The sequence below is a fragment of the Austrofundulus limnaeus genome, unplaced genomic scaffold (genome assembly GCF_001266775.1).
Source record: "Austrofundulus limnaeus strain Quisiro unplaced genomic scaffold, Austrofundulus_limnaeus-1.0 Scaffold336, whole genome shotgun sequence".
NCBI lineage: Eukaryota > Metazoa > Chordata > Actinopteri > Cyprinodontiformes > Rivulidae > Austrofundulus > Austrofundulus limnaeus.
Window position 1 is genome coordinate 531706 of NW_013952738.1, and position 14228 is coordinate 545933.

The following is a 14228-nucleotide window of genomic DNA, read 5'->3' on the forward strand; positions in this document are numbered from 1 at the left end:
AGGAGCTAACACTACATATATGGCGGTAGTTCTTGTGCAAGCTAACACTAGTTATATTAACACAGGAGCTAATGCCACATATCTATCAGTAAAATATAATTAATATTAGTTCCTGAGTGAGCTAACACTCATAATATTAAGTCAGAAGCTATTTTATTAAATATTGCATTTGATCCTTTCAACCCATATATTGGTTCAGAACACTGAAACTAATGAAAAATTATGTTTATTGYCACAATCATAGGTTTTTAGTCTCGAATCTTTGTATTTTATTCTCAACTGTAAGTGAAACATGTAATAAATACAAACAATTTTTAATTAGATGTTTTGACGTGTCAAAAACAACTTTTAGTAAAACAAATGAGTAGTCTAAGATCCTTTTCAAAACATTTTCAGAGGTCTTTATTTTAGTGTTTAAACTACAGTGAAAGTCATCAGGCTTTCAAACCAACAGTTTCTTCGGGGCTTCTGTTGTAAAAAAGATGAAGTGACGTTCAGCGTCGTCGCCTCTTAAAGTCGACATGAAAGCTGATTGTTTTCATGGCTGAGTGGGAGGTGAGCTTCTGGACACATTCTGCTGATTGTCTGAGAGCTGACGCAAACAATAAACATTAAACTGAACAATAAACTATTCAAACCATTGTTAAAAAACGTATTTTTGTTGCTTTTTTAAAACTTATGTATTCATGAAATGAAAAGAACGATGATTGTATGTTTGGATTTAACTTAAAGTCGATTATTCCTTGAAGGGATGCAAATCACTCATCGCCTTTTGTGACAGAGTTTAAAGTGGAAATCATGCTGAAAAGGGGCAGAGTCATAGCCTTTAGGTCAAATACACTCTTATACACATATATACAAACACACACAGGTGAAAAATATCGAAATATGGCAGAATTGAGCTGAAGTATATCTACATTTTGCACAAAACTAAATACATTTTTATTTTTTGTGAATATGTAGCCTGAAACTGTAGCATGTAGACTCTTATTACAGCTCAGTTCTAKTCAGTGTAAACACTTTATATTAAGTTCTAATATCCACATTTCTTCATTTTTTATGGGTCAAATTGCAAACCACTATCAGCCAAAAGCAGTGTTCAGATAAACTGTTGGTAAAATTGGCCCAAACTCTTGGCAGCTGTTATTATTCCAGTGTTTTCACGTCCGTTTGTTCAACAGTTAATTAGAAACAGACGTTTCTGTTTTGCAGTGATAGAAAACACTTTTACTTTTCCAAATTAAAAACTTGCCAATTTTTGATTTATTATTTATTCATTTTTTTTGCTCCTAATGATGAAAGTTGACAAAAGTTTCCTTTTTTTTCCAAACTGATACTATTTAATCTCTAAATGTTACCATTTAACTACACCGTTGGGAGAGTTGTTGTTTTGTGAAGCTTACAGCGATGCGCAGGAAAGGTTCAGYTCTGGAGTTTAATTTATCAGAACAGAATAAAACAAAATCTGGTCTGTAGCAGGTTTTAAACTTATAGCTTCAAGTATTTTACAGAATATCTAACTTTATAAACATATATTTTCCCACAGAATCACACTGAGATCTTTTTATTCTTTTTAAAAACTTGGTTCTCTTTCAAATCTGCTTTAGAAAATTTCTCTTTCAGGATATTTTCAGCTAGCATTTTGACAGATTTACATTTTAGCTAGCTTTTTGATACTTTAGCTAGCTTTTTGATACTTTAGCTAGCTTTTTGATACTTTAGCTAGCTTTTTGATACTTTAGCTAGCTTTTTGATACTTTACATTTCAGCTAGGCTTTTGATACTTTAGTTAGCTTTTTGCTACCTTTATCTCCTTTCTTGACTTTTTATACTTAAGCTTTCAGGTATCACTTTGCTGCTTTAAGGTAACGCTTTGATATGTTTTAGCTAATTGTAATTTCAAGTACATTTTTGCTTCTTTTAGTTTTTAGCYAATGTTTGTCTTCTTTCAGCTTTAAGAACTCAATTTCGGCTGTGTTGGCGAACTTCATGGGAGTCATTTGAGTCCTGAGCRTTGAATCTCTCACCGTCTGTTTGCTTTCAGACGAACGACGCCATAGGGAACTCGTGGAACTGGCTGTACTTCATCCCGCTCATCATCATCGGCTCCTTCTTCATGCTCAACYTGGTGCTCGGTGTTCTGTCAGGGTGAGTCCAGGACCACTTTACCGTAATCGGTTTGTGACCACGGGGTAGGAACGTAGACAGCAACGTATTTTAAAACTGTTTTTTTTTTAGCTTTTTGCTACCTTTATCTCCTAGCTAGCCTTTTTATATTTAGCTTTTAGCTAGCACATTGAAAACTGTGTTTTAAAACAATGTTGTTGTTTTAGAGAATTTGCCAAAGAGMGAGAGCGYGTGGAGAAGAGGCAGGAGTTCCTGAAGCTTCGGCGGCAGCAGCAGATCGAGCGAGAACTCACCGGCTACCTGGAGTGGATCTGCAAAGCAGGTGAAGCTGATCTACGAGTGCTTCCTGCGGCTGTTTGGGTTTAAAATAAAGAAGGCTAACTGAKCTGAAGCTTGTTCTTTCTGCTGCTGCAGAGGAGGTGCTGCTGGAGGAGGAGGACGAGATCGCGGTGGAGAAGTCCCCGCTGGACGGAGCGTGGTACAAGAGGAACCAGAACCTGTCAGGTGAGTCCTCAGGAGGCCGGACCAGGAAGCAGTGATTTTTACAGAATCTGTTTTAGAAGCTAAACCTGCTGAACTGACGCAGGAAGCTCAGCTCACCTTTCCTTTCGGAGGACTTTTGTTTTTGGCAGATTACTGGAGCGTGTCCAGGTGGAACAGCAGCACGAGTCCACAAACACGTCCTGGTTCCTGCTGGATCTGGTGCTTTCACAGAGTTCCCCAGAATAAAAACAATTCTTTTTTATTTGTTTGTTTTTCTTTTTTTGCCTTCATCCTTTTTGTCTTTGCCTTCTTGTTTTAGACGAATGTCCTAGTTTATCTTCATTTTGTCTTGTTTATCTTTGTCTTTTTTCTCTTCTATTGCTATTTTTATTAAAATTATATTAATTTATATAAGTAAAATAAAAAATTATTTTACAATAATTAAAGAAAAATTAAAGAATAAATTAAAAAATTCATACAGTGTTCTTATTTTCTTGTTTTTATTGTCATTGTTCATTTGTGTGCTCCTGTGCTTTTATTGTTGTAGTTCTGAAAAGAGGCAAAATCAAGAAAGGTAAAAACGACTTGATCGGTGCAGAAGAGGGCGAGGATCCCTTCGCTGACATGTCGTCTGTTGGTAAATCTCACCTTTTTTTATTTTTACTGAYCAGCAGGTTGTCTTTGACCGCCCGATTTTGGCTTTCACAATAAAAGCGTCCGTCTCACCCCCATTTTGCAGATGAATTTTCTGGTAATAATGTGTTTAAATGTAGCTGTTAGTGCAATGATCCCGAGAGCTGAAGCTGTTTCTCCTGGCTCTGCCACCTTCAACAAGAAAAAGAATAATTTACTTTTCTAATTAGACTGTTAAAATAAAAAAAATAAATCACCTGCAGCACGGTGGTTTCGTGTTAATGGGTTTTATAGTTTCACATTGGAAGGAAAAACAGTGTGCTAATCACAGCCAATTAGTTTTTCTCCGTTTTAACTGCCAGCTTTGTCTTTATCGACTGTTTTCTGTAAAATGAAGCTCTGAGAGAATAAACGTGTGACTCTCCTCTCGTTTGTTTCGCACAAATCTCTGCAATAAGTTTGTTTAAGTTGTATTTTTTTTTTTTAATTGAGTGATTTGTTTCAGTTCCTCCTGGCTCTCCGTTCGGCCGGGCTAGCGTGAAAAGCAGCGGGAAGATGGACAGCTCCTCTTATTTCCACCGTAAAGAGAAGAGGTTCCGCTTCTTCATCCGCAGAATGGTGAAAGCTCAGAGTTTCTACTGGATCGTTCTGTGCCTGGTGGGCCTCAACACGCTGTGTGTGGCCATCGTGCACTACGACCAGCCCGACTGGCTGACCAGAGCTCTCTGTGAGTCACAGAACCACCTAACGCTGGACAGCTTCTGTTTTACTGTCTGATCTGTAAATGTGCCAAACAGACACGGCGGAGTTTGTGTTCCTGGGTTTGTTTCTGACGGAGATGACTCTGAAGATGTACGGCCTCGGAGGAAGAAATTACTTCCACTCCTCCTTCAACTGCTTTGACTTTGGGGTGAGTCACTGCGGGGTGTAAAGCAAAACATGTCTTCTTCATGGCTTTTAATAGTCATACTATTTTCCTTCTACACTCTAATTTCCTCTGCAGAGTTTGTGCAGTTTGCCGTTCATTTACCAACACAATATTGTTGTGTTGTTCACCAGTGATTCGTTCAAATGAACGATTCGTTTGAGTGAACGAGTCTGTTTTCACAAGATTTCAAATACATTCTAAACACGACAAACAGTTCAAATAAGTACACTGCATATTATTATTATTATTATTATCCCCTCTGTATTATTATTATTATTATTATTATTATTATTATTATTATAGTATAAGTATTACAGATGAACTGAATGATTCAGTGAACGAATCCTTTGCATGAATCATCTTAGTGAACTGATTGTAATGACTCTGTTCACTACAATGAACTGCTGTTCCCATCATGGAAGTTATTTTTTAATCCCTTAGCTTCTAGTTGGCATTTTATTTCTTTTAACATTTAGTTAGCCTTTTGGTTGTTTTTCTTAGCCATTGCCTTTTAGCTGTCCTTTGCTAATCTTAGCTTATTGTTAGTTTTTTGTTACTTTTAGCCATGAGTTGCTTGTGGCTACAGTTGAAATTAACTAAATAGAAATTTGCTACTTATAACTTTAGCTAGCCTTGTTAGCTTATTATTAGCATTTTACCRCAGTGTTTGGCTAGCCTTTTGTTACTTGTTGCTTTTGGCTAACCATTTGTTTCTTTAAGCCTCTAGCTAGTCTTTGCTAATCTTGGCTTATTACTAGCATTTTTATTGCTTTTAGCCAGATTTGTGTTGCTTGTAACAGTAACAAGTAACAAAGTAGCCATTTGCTTAGCATTTTACTGCTCATAATGCTTAGCTAGCTTTTTGCTTCGTTTTGCTTTTTGCTAGCCTTATGTAACTTGTAGCATTTAACTAAGTTTTAACTACTTTAAGCTTCTAGTTTGCAATGCTAGTTTTAGCTTCTTGCCAGCATTTATGACACTTATAGTTTTAGCTTGTGTTACGCAACTTTTTGTTTTGGCTAGTCTTTTATTTCTTGTAGCTTTTAACTAACCTTTTAATGTTGGCGCTCTTTGCTGTTAGCTGGCCCTTTGCTAGTTTGAAGCTTTTAGTTAGGCTTTTGTTTTAGCATTTAGCTATCATTCTGCTACTGTTAACCTTTAGTTAGGCTTTTGTTTTAGCATTTAGCTATCATTCTGCTACTGTTAACCTTTAGTTAGGCTTTTGTTTTAGCTTTTAGTCAGCATTTTGCTTCTTTTAGTTAGCTTTAGTTCAGTTTCCAGCTAGCCTTTGCTGCATTTAGCTTCTAGCTAGCATTTTATTTTTTAAGGTTTTACTTATCCATTTTTTATGTTTATCTGTTGGTTAGCATTTTTCTAATGTAAAACTAAAGCTAGACTTTTAAAAGTTTTAGGTTGTTGCTGATGTTTTGCTTTTCTTGTTAGCGTTCTTCTTTTAGCTTCAACGCCTCAGTTTCAGCTTCTTCAGCCAATGTCATCATTCACTCTGTTTTTTTATTGTTGTTGATGTTTGTGCAGGTGATTGTGGGAAGTATCTGTGAGGTCATCTGGGACATGATCAAACCAGGAGCATCGTTTGGCATCAGTGTGCTGCGGGCCTTAAGACTTCTGAGGATTTTCAAAGTCACCAAGTGAGTTCATCTCAGGAGACTAAAACAAAAAGAAAGAAATAAAAAWAAATAAATAAACAGATTAAACAAAGTAAACAACAACATATATTTTTAAATACAGGCCCACCTCTGGAAATGAAAGTTATCAGTGATTAAAAATGTGAATTAACTCGGTTAGAATGAAGTAACCTCATTTAAATGTTTTAGTTTGAATATTTATGCCAAAAAGTCAATTATGGTGGTTTTCTGCTAATTAAATCTGGTTCAGTGGTTCTGAGTGTTCCTAAATTCAAAAATCAATGGTTCTAAACTATAATAATTGATTGTTAGATCACTAATAGGTGGTTAATTATGTTCTGTCTGAAGGTAATAATTGGGACTTTAAAGCTGAGAGAGTAAATATAATTTAGTAATTATTGAACAGTTTAAAACATGTTATTTTTTTTTGTTGAAGGAATATCAGCTCGTAAAGATACAATAGAGGGGTGAAAACTTTTGCTTTGATGACTGTATATTTCTCTCTGCTTACAGGTACTGGAACTCGTTGAGGAATCTCGTGGTTTCCCTCCTGAACTCCATGAAGTCCATCATCAGTTTGCTCTTCCTCCTCTTCCTCTTCATCGTGGTGTTTGCCTTGTTGGGGATGCAGCTCTTCGGAGGACAGTGAGTACATCCTGACAGCGCACAGATCCTCCTCCTCCTTCGGGGGCCGTGCTCTGTGGACGGCGGCGGCGGTGGGGGTCGACGCAGCAGGAAGCTGGCTGAGCAGCAGCTCTTTGAATATCACTCCCAGCTGGAGCTCCGTGTCTCCTGAAGACAGGAACGCCTCATGATCCTCGTCTGGCTTCAGATAATCAAAAGCCTGACATCTGCCCCCTCTGAATCAATTTGCACACAAACTGTTTACCCTTCACCTCACYGCCAGCTGCTGAACCCACACTGTGTGGGAAAAAAAAAGCTATAAATCAATCAGCTTTACAGAAAAAGAGCTACATTTTGGTTCTGTAGCAACTGAGAGTYATCCCAAAACACATTCTGAGCTCTAACAGATTCCTCAGGAATAAAGTCAGCACAATTCAAGATGGCCGACACAGTCCTGTTCCCTTTAGAAATCTCAAAAATCCCAATAATTCAGTAAGTTTTGCAGGTTATGTGTAAAGGTAAAACACACGGCAAGAATCTGCTTTATTTTCATTTTCAAACAACTTTTCAAGTTAAGTTATTTCTTTCTTGCTACAAAATGTTTTGTGTCCCCGTTTAACCCCCGTTTTTCCAATATTTGTTCTTATTAATCCACGTGTGCCTGTAGAGCAGCCGTTTGCCTTCACAATTGGTTTATAATATAAACCAGCTGCTATTGTGTTCAGGATTAGATGGAATGAAGCAGAAGGAACAAACTTGCGGGGAGCGGAGCGTCACATGACGCCTGTTTCCAGGACAGAGTCTGCGGACGACTCGTGGAGTCGCTGAGCCGCTCGCTCCCAATCCCCATTATCAATGTAAACAGAGGTCCAAACTCACGGCTGCAGAGCGTTTGCTAATCCCTACAGAAGGAGAGGAGCGAGTGAGAGGTGATAGAGGAAGAAAGGAAAGGGAGCGAAGCAGGAGGAAGAAGATACAGTGATGAAGCAGCAGCTGAACAAAATAACAAAATACCTGAAGAAACCGCTTTAAAATCTAAAAACATCACAAAAGCTGAGTAAAATGCAAGTCAAAAGCCAAAATGAGCAAAACATTAACCAAAAATAAATAAGTAAAAGTAGCGAATGGCTAGCAGTTAGCCATTCGCTACATACAGCTAGCTGCTAGCTGAATGTTAGAAGTTGCAAAGAGCTAACGGCTAAGATTATCAAAACAAAAACTAAAAGCAGAAACAGGTTAGATGAAAGCTAAAAGTAGCAACACACCATCTGAAAGCTAAGGAAGTAAAATGCAAGCCAGAAGTTAAAATGAGAGTAACCACCAGCCAAAAAATAATAAACACTAGAGGAAAGTTGCTCAAGGCTAGCTATGAGCTAATATAAGCATAGAGTTAGCTAACAGCTAAGAGCATCAAAAATATTAACTGAAAACAAAAGGTTAGATGAAAGATAACCTGAGCTCCAAAAACTAAAGTAAAAAGCTAGTTAAAATAAGAAAACCACTATATAAACTTACTGAAAGGCTAGCTATAAGGTAGTAGTAGCAAAGAACTAGCCAATAGCTGAGATTGTCATAACGATTAACTAGAAGTAGAAAAAGTGAATATGAAAGCTAATAGTAGCAAATTGTTAGTCAATAATAGCAACACAATAGCTAAAAGCTAAAAATGTTAAATGCTAGACAAATAGCAAATTGAGCCAAACACTAGCAAAAAATAACAAACACTACATAAAAGCATTGAAGAGCTAGCTAACAGCTAAGATTTTTAAAACATTAACTAGAAGCAGAAAAGGTTAGATGAAAGCTAAAAGTAGCAAATCACTAGCACTAGCTAAAAGACACCAAACAAGGCAACAACACAAGCTGGTGGTGCTGCAGCACCTTCTGAACCTGAATTTCCCACGGCTTTGTGAACCAAAACGTGTTGCCTAAATAAAAAGATGTCTGTGCTGACTTTATTAGCACACAATCAAAATAAATTTAATTAAATTTTTTTCCATATTTGTGACTTTGTGATTGTTTTCCAGGTTTAACTTTGAGGATGAGACACCGACAACAAACTTTGATACGTTTCCAGCAGCAATTCTCACCGTGTTTCAGGTACAACAATACCAGCTTCACTCAATTTGAATAAAAGTTTTAAAAAAAGGACTTTTTTTTAATGAAGAGATTTGTTATTTTAATTTTTAATTAGTGGGAATGAGCGACCCGTGCTCCTCATGCGCCCTGATGAGCTCTATTATAATCCTTTGATTAGTTTCTTCCCTCCGTTTTATCCTTTAATTCTTCAGTGTGTGAGATCTGAACGGGCCTTTTGTTCCTGTCTCACTCAGATTCTGACCGGTGAGGACTGGAACGCTGTGATGTACCACGGCATCGAGTCTCAGGGAGGCGTTCGACGCGGCATGTTCTCCTCCATCTACTTCATCGTCCTCACRCTCTTTGGAAACTGTATCCTGTGTGACATATAAACATTTAATCTAAGAGGCTGAAGATTTCAGTAGTGGTATAACATATAAACATATATTTTATAAAACCAGAGATTTTCTGCTACAGCAGAGTGTACCTTTCACACAGAAACAGAAGGTTTGGTGTCTTTGTAAGGACTGCAAATATGGATATTTTCATAAAAACGCTGACGTAGCACAGCTATCGCTTTGTTCAGTAGAAGCCAAAACAACAACTGAGCTGTTGGTTTTCAATCTTTTCTGTTTTATCCCAATCCTTTGACCATTACACTTGGATTGTGTACTGAAATGTTTTTTAATCAAGAGGAAATGAATAATATAAAAGAAAATAAGTTCTGAGGATAAATTCTTTGTATTTTGTTTTAGTGATAATGCTGTCGTTCTGGCCACCTAGTGGTGTGTCGTGGTATTACACCATTTATTGTTGAACTGTGTTGATGTAGATACGTTAGTGTTGGTTCTCAGTCAGGATGAGAACACATGAGAACATCCATCGTCCATCCATCCATTCATCCAACCATCCATCCAATCAACCTGTTACCTGCTGGGATTTTCAGATATTTCATTTTTTCTTTAGTTTTTGAAGTAAGTGTGTCCTGAGACTTTTGACTCAACCTGTATATTTCAAAAGTTCTTTTCCAAATGTATTTTCTCTTGAAAGCTGTGATTCAGACACTCTCCTGAATGTCTTCTTGGCTATCGCTGTTGATAACCTCGCCAACGCCCAGGAGCTCACTAAGGTGGGCCGCCACCACCRTCGCTGCTGCCAGTCTTATCTTTAAAGAGTTATCTATAAATCCTATTAAATGTGGTTCATTAGATCCTGCATTTAGGGAGATTAACTGCGTCTGAATCTTTCTGATTTCTATCTTGGTTCTGATTGGCTAAAGGACGAAGAGGAGCAGGAAGAGGCAGCCAATAAGAAGCTGGCCTTGCAGAAAGCTCTGGAGGTGAAGGAAGTCAGCCCCATGTCAGCCGCCAACATTTCCATCGCCGCGTAAGTTCTCCTCTGTCTCAGATCCCGCTCCGTCCGGTCCGGTCCGGTCCGGTCCGGTCCGGTTCCACGCTGGAAATAAATCTGTTTATTTCTCAGATCTCCTCCCTCTCTGTCAGCTGTGTTCCCACTCTGGACGCGCTCTTTGTTGTGTTGTCTTGTTTGTCACCCCGGCTGTTGATCTGCAGGCAATTAAGGAACAACAACAGAGTTTGAACCATTTTTTTTCCACACAATTTTTCTTATTCTTTCAATTTGTTCACCATAATTTGCAAAACATTTTATTTCCAAAGATACTAGATATTATCTGAAACATTTTACAGTCTTTGAACTGTAATTTGTGACTTCCTGCTCTGTGGATGTAACAGTTTTCTCTTTTCTTTATAACTTGTTTTTCTGTTTGTTAAAGTGAGAAATTCACCRTTATGGACAATAAGATATTTAGAAACAACATAAACCTTATAACTGTGAGGGTTGTTATTACTGTAAACAGACAGAGAAATAATTACTGGCTGTTCAGCACAGTTGCAGGTTCAGAGTGGAGTTTATTGTTTTTTTTTTTCTTAGAATAAAGCAGAAACGGATGAAAGCAACAAAACATGGTTCAGGTTCAGGAACTCTGCCTCCTTCAGCTCCTAACAAAGATCCGAACCAAAGATTTGAGWTGTTAAGCAGACGCCTCTTCTCGTTTTCTGTTCTCACGTTAAAACTCATTTAAACACGAGGCTAAAACAGGCCTTTGCTCCTTAATTGCCCTCCTTCCCTCTCAGAACAAGCTGRAGCTCACCGGTTGGTTTACGTCTCAAACATTCGGCTTGTTGTCATGTGGTGCTGTGAGTCTGTTTTCAGTGTTTGTATCAGTTTCTTGTGGCTGTTGAACAGTTTCTTTTTTWAATTTGTTTGGCTTCTGTGGAGGAAAATCTCTGCGTGTCATTCCAAAACACCAGAAAAATAAAAGAGCAAGACGTCGTTAATAAACTGTCAGATTTATTTGTTATTTGTGAAATGTTGGTGACATCATGTGTTGTTTTTGTGTTTCATTTGTCTGATTTTAGCTTTTAGTTAGTTTTGGTAATCATATTATTTAGCTACTCTTCAACTTATTTAGCCTTTTAGCTACTGTTCAGTTACTTTTCGTATATATTGTTTTGGAAAATTGTAGCTATTAGATTTTTTTTGTAAGTTTTGGTAATCGTAACTTTTAGGTTTTAGCTATTGTTTTAGCTGTTGTGATCATTTAAATTTTCTTACTGTTCTTCTGCTTTTAGCTATTAGCTACAGTTTAAATATGATTTGCTTTTAGCTACTGTTTAACTGGTTTTAGCTCTTTGCTATTTAAGCTGTTAGTGTTCTGCTGATTTTAGCTTATTGTATGTTTTTATTTTACAGTTTTTAGCTACTGTTTTGATCATGTTAGTTTAGATTTTTTCTTCCTTTAGCTAATGGTTACAGTTTAGATTCATTTTTTTCTTTTAGCTAACATATTGCTACTTTTTAGCTGGTTTTAGCTTTTTGCTTATTTTTTGCAGTTCAAGCTTTWAGTTACTGTTCTGCTTGCTTAAGCTATGGTTCTGCTAATTTTAAATTGTAGCTACTGTTCTATTAGTTAATTAATAAATGTAATTTTTTAGTATTTGTTTTTACGTTCGGCTCATCTGGTTGTTCTGTGCTGAACTGACTGTAGATGGAATCAGCTCTGTAGACTGTTAGCTGAAGACTTTCGGCTTGTTTTTTCCAAACACACCAAACTTACCCTTGCAACTTCAGGAAAAGTTCAGTTTATTTTACAGCTAAAATGTATTTTCAGTTTTTGTTTTTACCGTTTTGGAATGAAACTGGAATCATTTAGTGTCTTCTGTTGTGTTGTTGTAGCTTTATAGACTGTGACGCAGGGGGCGGGGTTTAAGGGCTGGTGGGGGGTTCAGGTGGACGGACAGACATGTCCACCTGTCCCGTTGACCTTTCTGCCTCATTATTTTCTTTTTGTTCTGCATGTACAGTTTTGTAAAGCAAAATCGAGATGCACTGTCTCACAGGTCGTCCATCATCAGCATTCAGTCACCGTGAGTTATCTCTCTGTTACGGTTTTCTCCTCTTTCCTTCCTTCCTTCCTTCCTTCCTTCCTTCCTTCCTTCCTTCCTGCATTTCTTTAATTCCCTTCTTCCACCCGACTCTCTCTGTGACCCTCTCCTCTCCATCCTTCTCTTATCTGGTGTCGTCTCTTTTCCTCCTCTCAGTTTTGAGCCTTCAGAGAAATAATCTGTAATCGTTCACTTTACTGCTTGAAGAGTGAAGCGCCTTTTCAAGGTGCCTTACAAGAAAATAAACATTTATGTTCAGAAAACACGTACCAGGAGTGGAAAAACTGTTGAGATAAAACATTTAGGCCTTTAACTGTAGTTTTCTTTGTTTATTCAGCTCATCGTTGTCGGTGCCTGCAGTCATTCTTCTGCTTTCTGCCCGTTAATGTCAATATGATGATTAGAAAATGCTGAGTCAGCATTCACACTACTTTTCTGCTATCCAACAGCTGCACCACACTTGGTTCAGTTTTAACCAGTCTTTTTTTAAATGTATACATTTTTGTACTTAATATTTTCTCTGTAAATGTACATTATGAATTATTCAGTTAATTCAAAAACATTGTTCATTTTCAAACCTGCCTCAACAAATTGGCTTCTTTTGGCTTCCTGAACATTTTAGCTACTTTTTAATTTTTTTTCTTTTGCTTTTAGCAGTTCATGTTAGCCACAGTTTTCTTGGTTTCATCTTTTAGCCACAAGTTTTCAGATTTCAGCTTTTAGTTTGTTTTGTTATTGTAGCTTTTAGCTACTGTTTTGCTTGTTTTGGCTTTCAGTTACTGTTCGGCCTGTCTTAGCTACTGTTTTTGATCGTTTCTGCTTTTAGATCATTTTCATGGTTTTAGAATTTAGCTAGGATTTAGCAGATTTTTAGCTTTTTTGTAAGTTTTGTTAGTAGTGGTTTTTATCTACAGTTAGGTTTTAGCTGTTGTCATCTTAATTTCCAGCTACTGTTTCTTAACTTTCAGCTTTTTTAGCTTTTAGTTAGTTGTGTTAATTTTAGCATTTAGCTATTGTTTTTCTGGTTTGGGCATTTAGCTGCTATTTTGCTTCTTTTGGCTTTCAGTTACTGATTCAAATGTTTTAGCTACTGTTTTAGTAAATTTTAGCTTTTAGCTACAGTTGTCCTAGTTCTAGCCTTTAGCTTGAATTTTCTCTTTTAGCTTTTAATTAGTTTCGTTAAATGAAACATTTAGCTCCAGTTTTGTGTTAGCTGTTGTCCTGTTTGTTTTAGCTACTGTTTCTCAGCTGGTTTATTTTTACTGTTAGCTACTGTTTAGCTRGTTTTAGCTTTGTGCTGTTTTTTAGAGTTCAAGCTTTTAGCTACTGTTCTGTTGATTATAACTTTTAGGCTGTTTTGCTTGTTTTACTGATTTGTAGCCACTGTTTTGATCAGTTTAGATTTCAGCTTTTGTTTTTCTGCTTTTAACTATCAGTTTCAGTTTAGATGATTTTTGCTTTTGGCAGTTTAAGCTTTTATTTACTGTTCTGCTTGTTTTAGTTATGATTTTGCCAAATTTAGCTAATGTTTTGGTAGCTGYAGTTTTTACCAAAACTGTTGTTTTTAGTTTTTATAATTGTTCGGCTCATTTTAGCTTCCAGCTTCTTCAGCAGATTTTAGCAGTCKTCTTAAAGCTGTATATGCGCAGAAAATATGAACTTTTCCAGTCCACGTGTTACTGTCAGCACTATTTTGCAGTGTTTGTTGTTGTAGAACATTGGAGATCACATAAATCTGAAATGTTAGCTAAAACTCAAACAGGTTTTTATTATAATGCAACAGTTTTAAGAATATTTCTCTCAAATGAACTCTTCTTTCCTGATATTTAAATTTCCCTCTTTATTCTGTCTGCAAGCATGAAAACTCTACCAGTAGTTGTGTGTCTGTGGTTACCTGTCCTGTGTCCTCTGTCTGTGTCTTTTAGGACTTATACTGTCTACTGCTCCCCCACCCGCCGTGTCTTTAAATACAGGTGAACACATGGAAAATAACGTCACCATAAATTACCACCTGACTGAACCATACTGTTCTCAAGCAGTTCTTACATGAGAGTTAAAAACAATGAAGACATGTTTGTGTTTTTGTACCTAAATCAATGTTTGCAGAAACATTGGTCACATTTGCTCATTAATCTCATTTCTGAACATTTTCTGCTCTGTTGACCTTTAATGAGTCTCCCATTCACACAAGAGGCTCACTCTGGATTAAAAGAAATAAATGCAAAGTCTAAATTTGTCAGGAGA

At 37.0% G+C, this 14228-nt stretch overlaps 1 protein-coding gene across 1 annotated transcript in view; it reads left to right on the plus strand.

Moving 5' to 3' along the window:
* LOC106527650 (voltage-dependent N-type calcium channel subunit alpha-1B) overlaps positions 1-14228 on the plus strand; it is a gene marked incomplete at its 3' end in the record, with an annotated part of 96643 nt that overhangs the window by 58352 nt on the left and 24063 nt on the right. The window contains 13 exon segments of the mRNA XM_014022591.1: positions 2045-2148; positions 2334-2449; positions 2542-2631; positions 3158-3247; positions 3749-3970; positions 4041-4153; positions 5708-5820; positions 6331-6462; positions 8469-8541; positions 8775-8892; positions 9582-9649; positions 9800-9906; positions 11904-11966. Of these exon segments, the coding sequence (XP_013878045.1) occupies positions 2045-2148; positions 2334-2449; positions 2542-2631; positions 3158-3247; positions 3749-3970; positions 4041-4153; positions 5708-5820; positions 6331-6462; positions 8469-8541; positions 8775-8892; positions 9582-9649; positions 9800-9906; positions 11904-11966 (1409 nt within the window).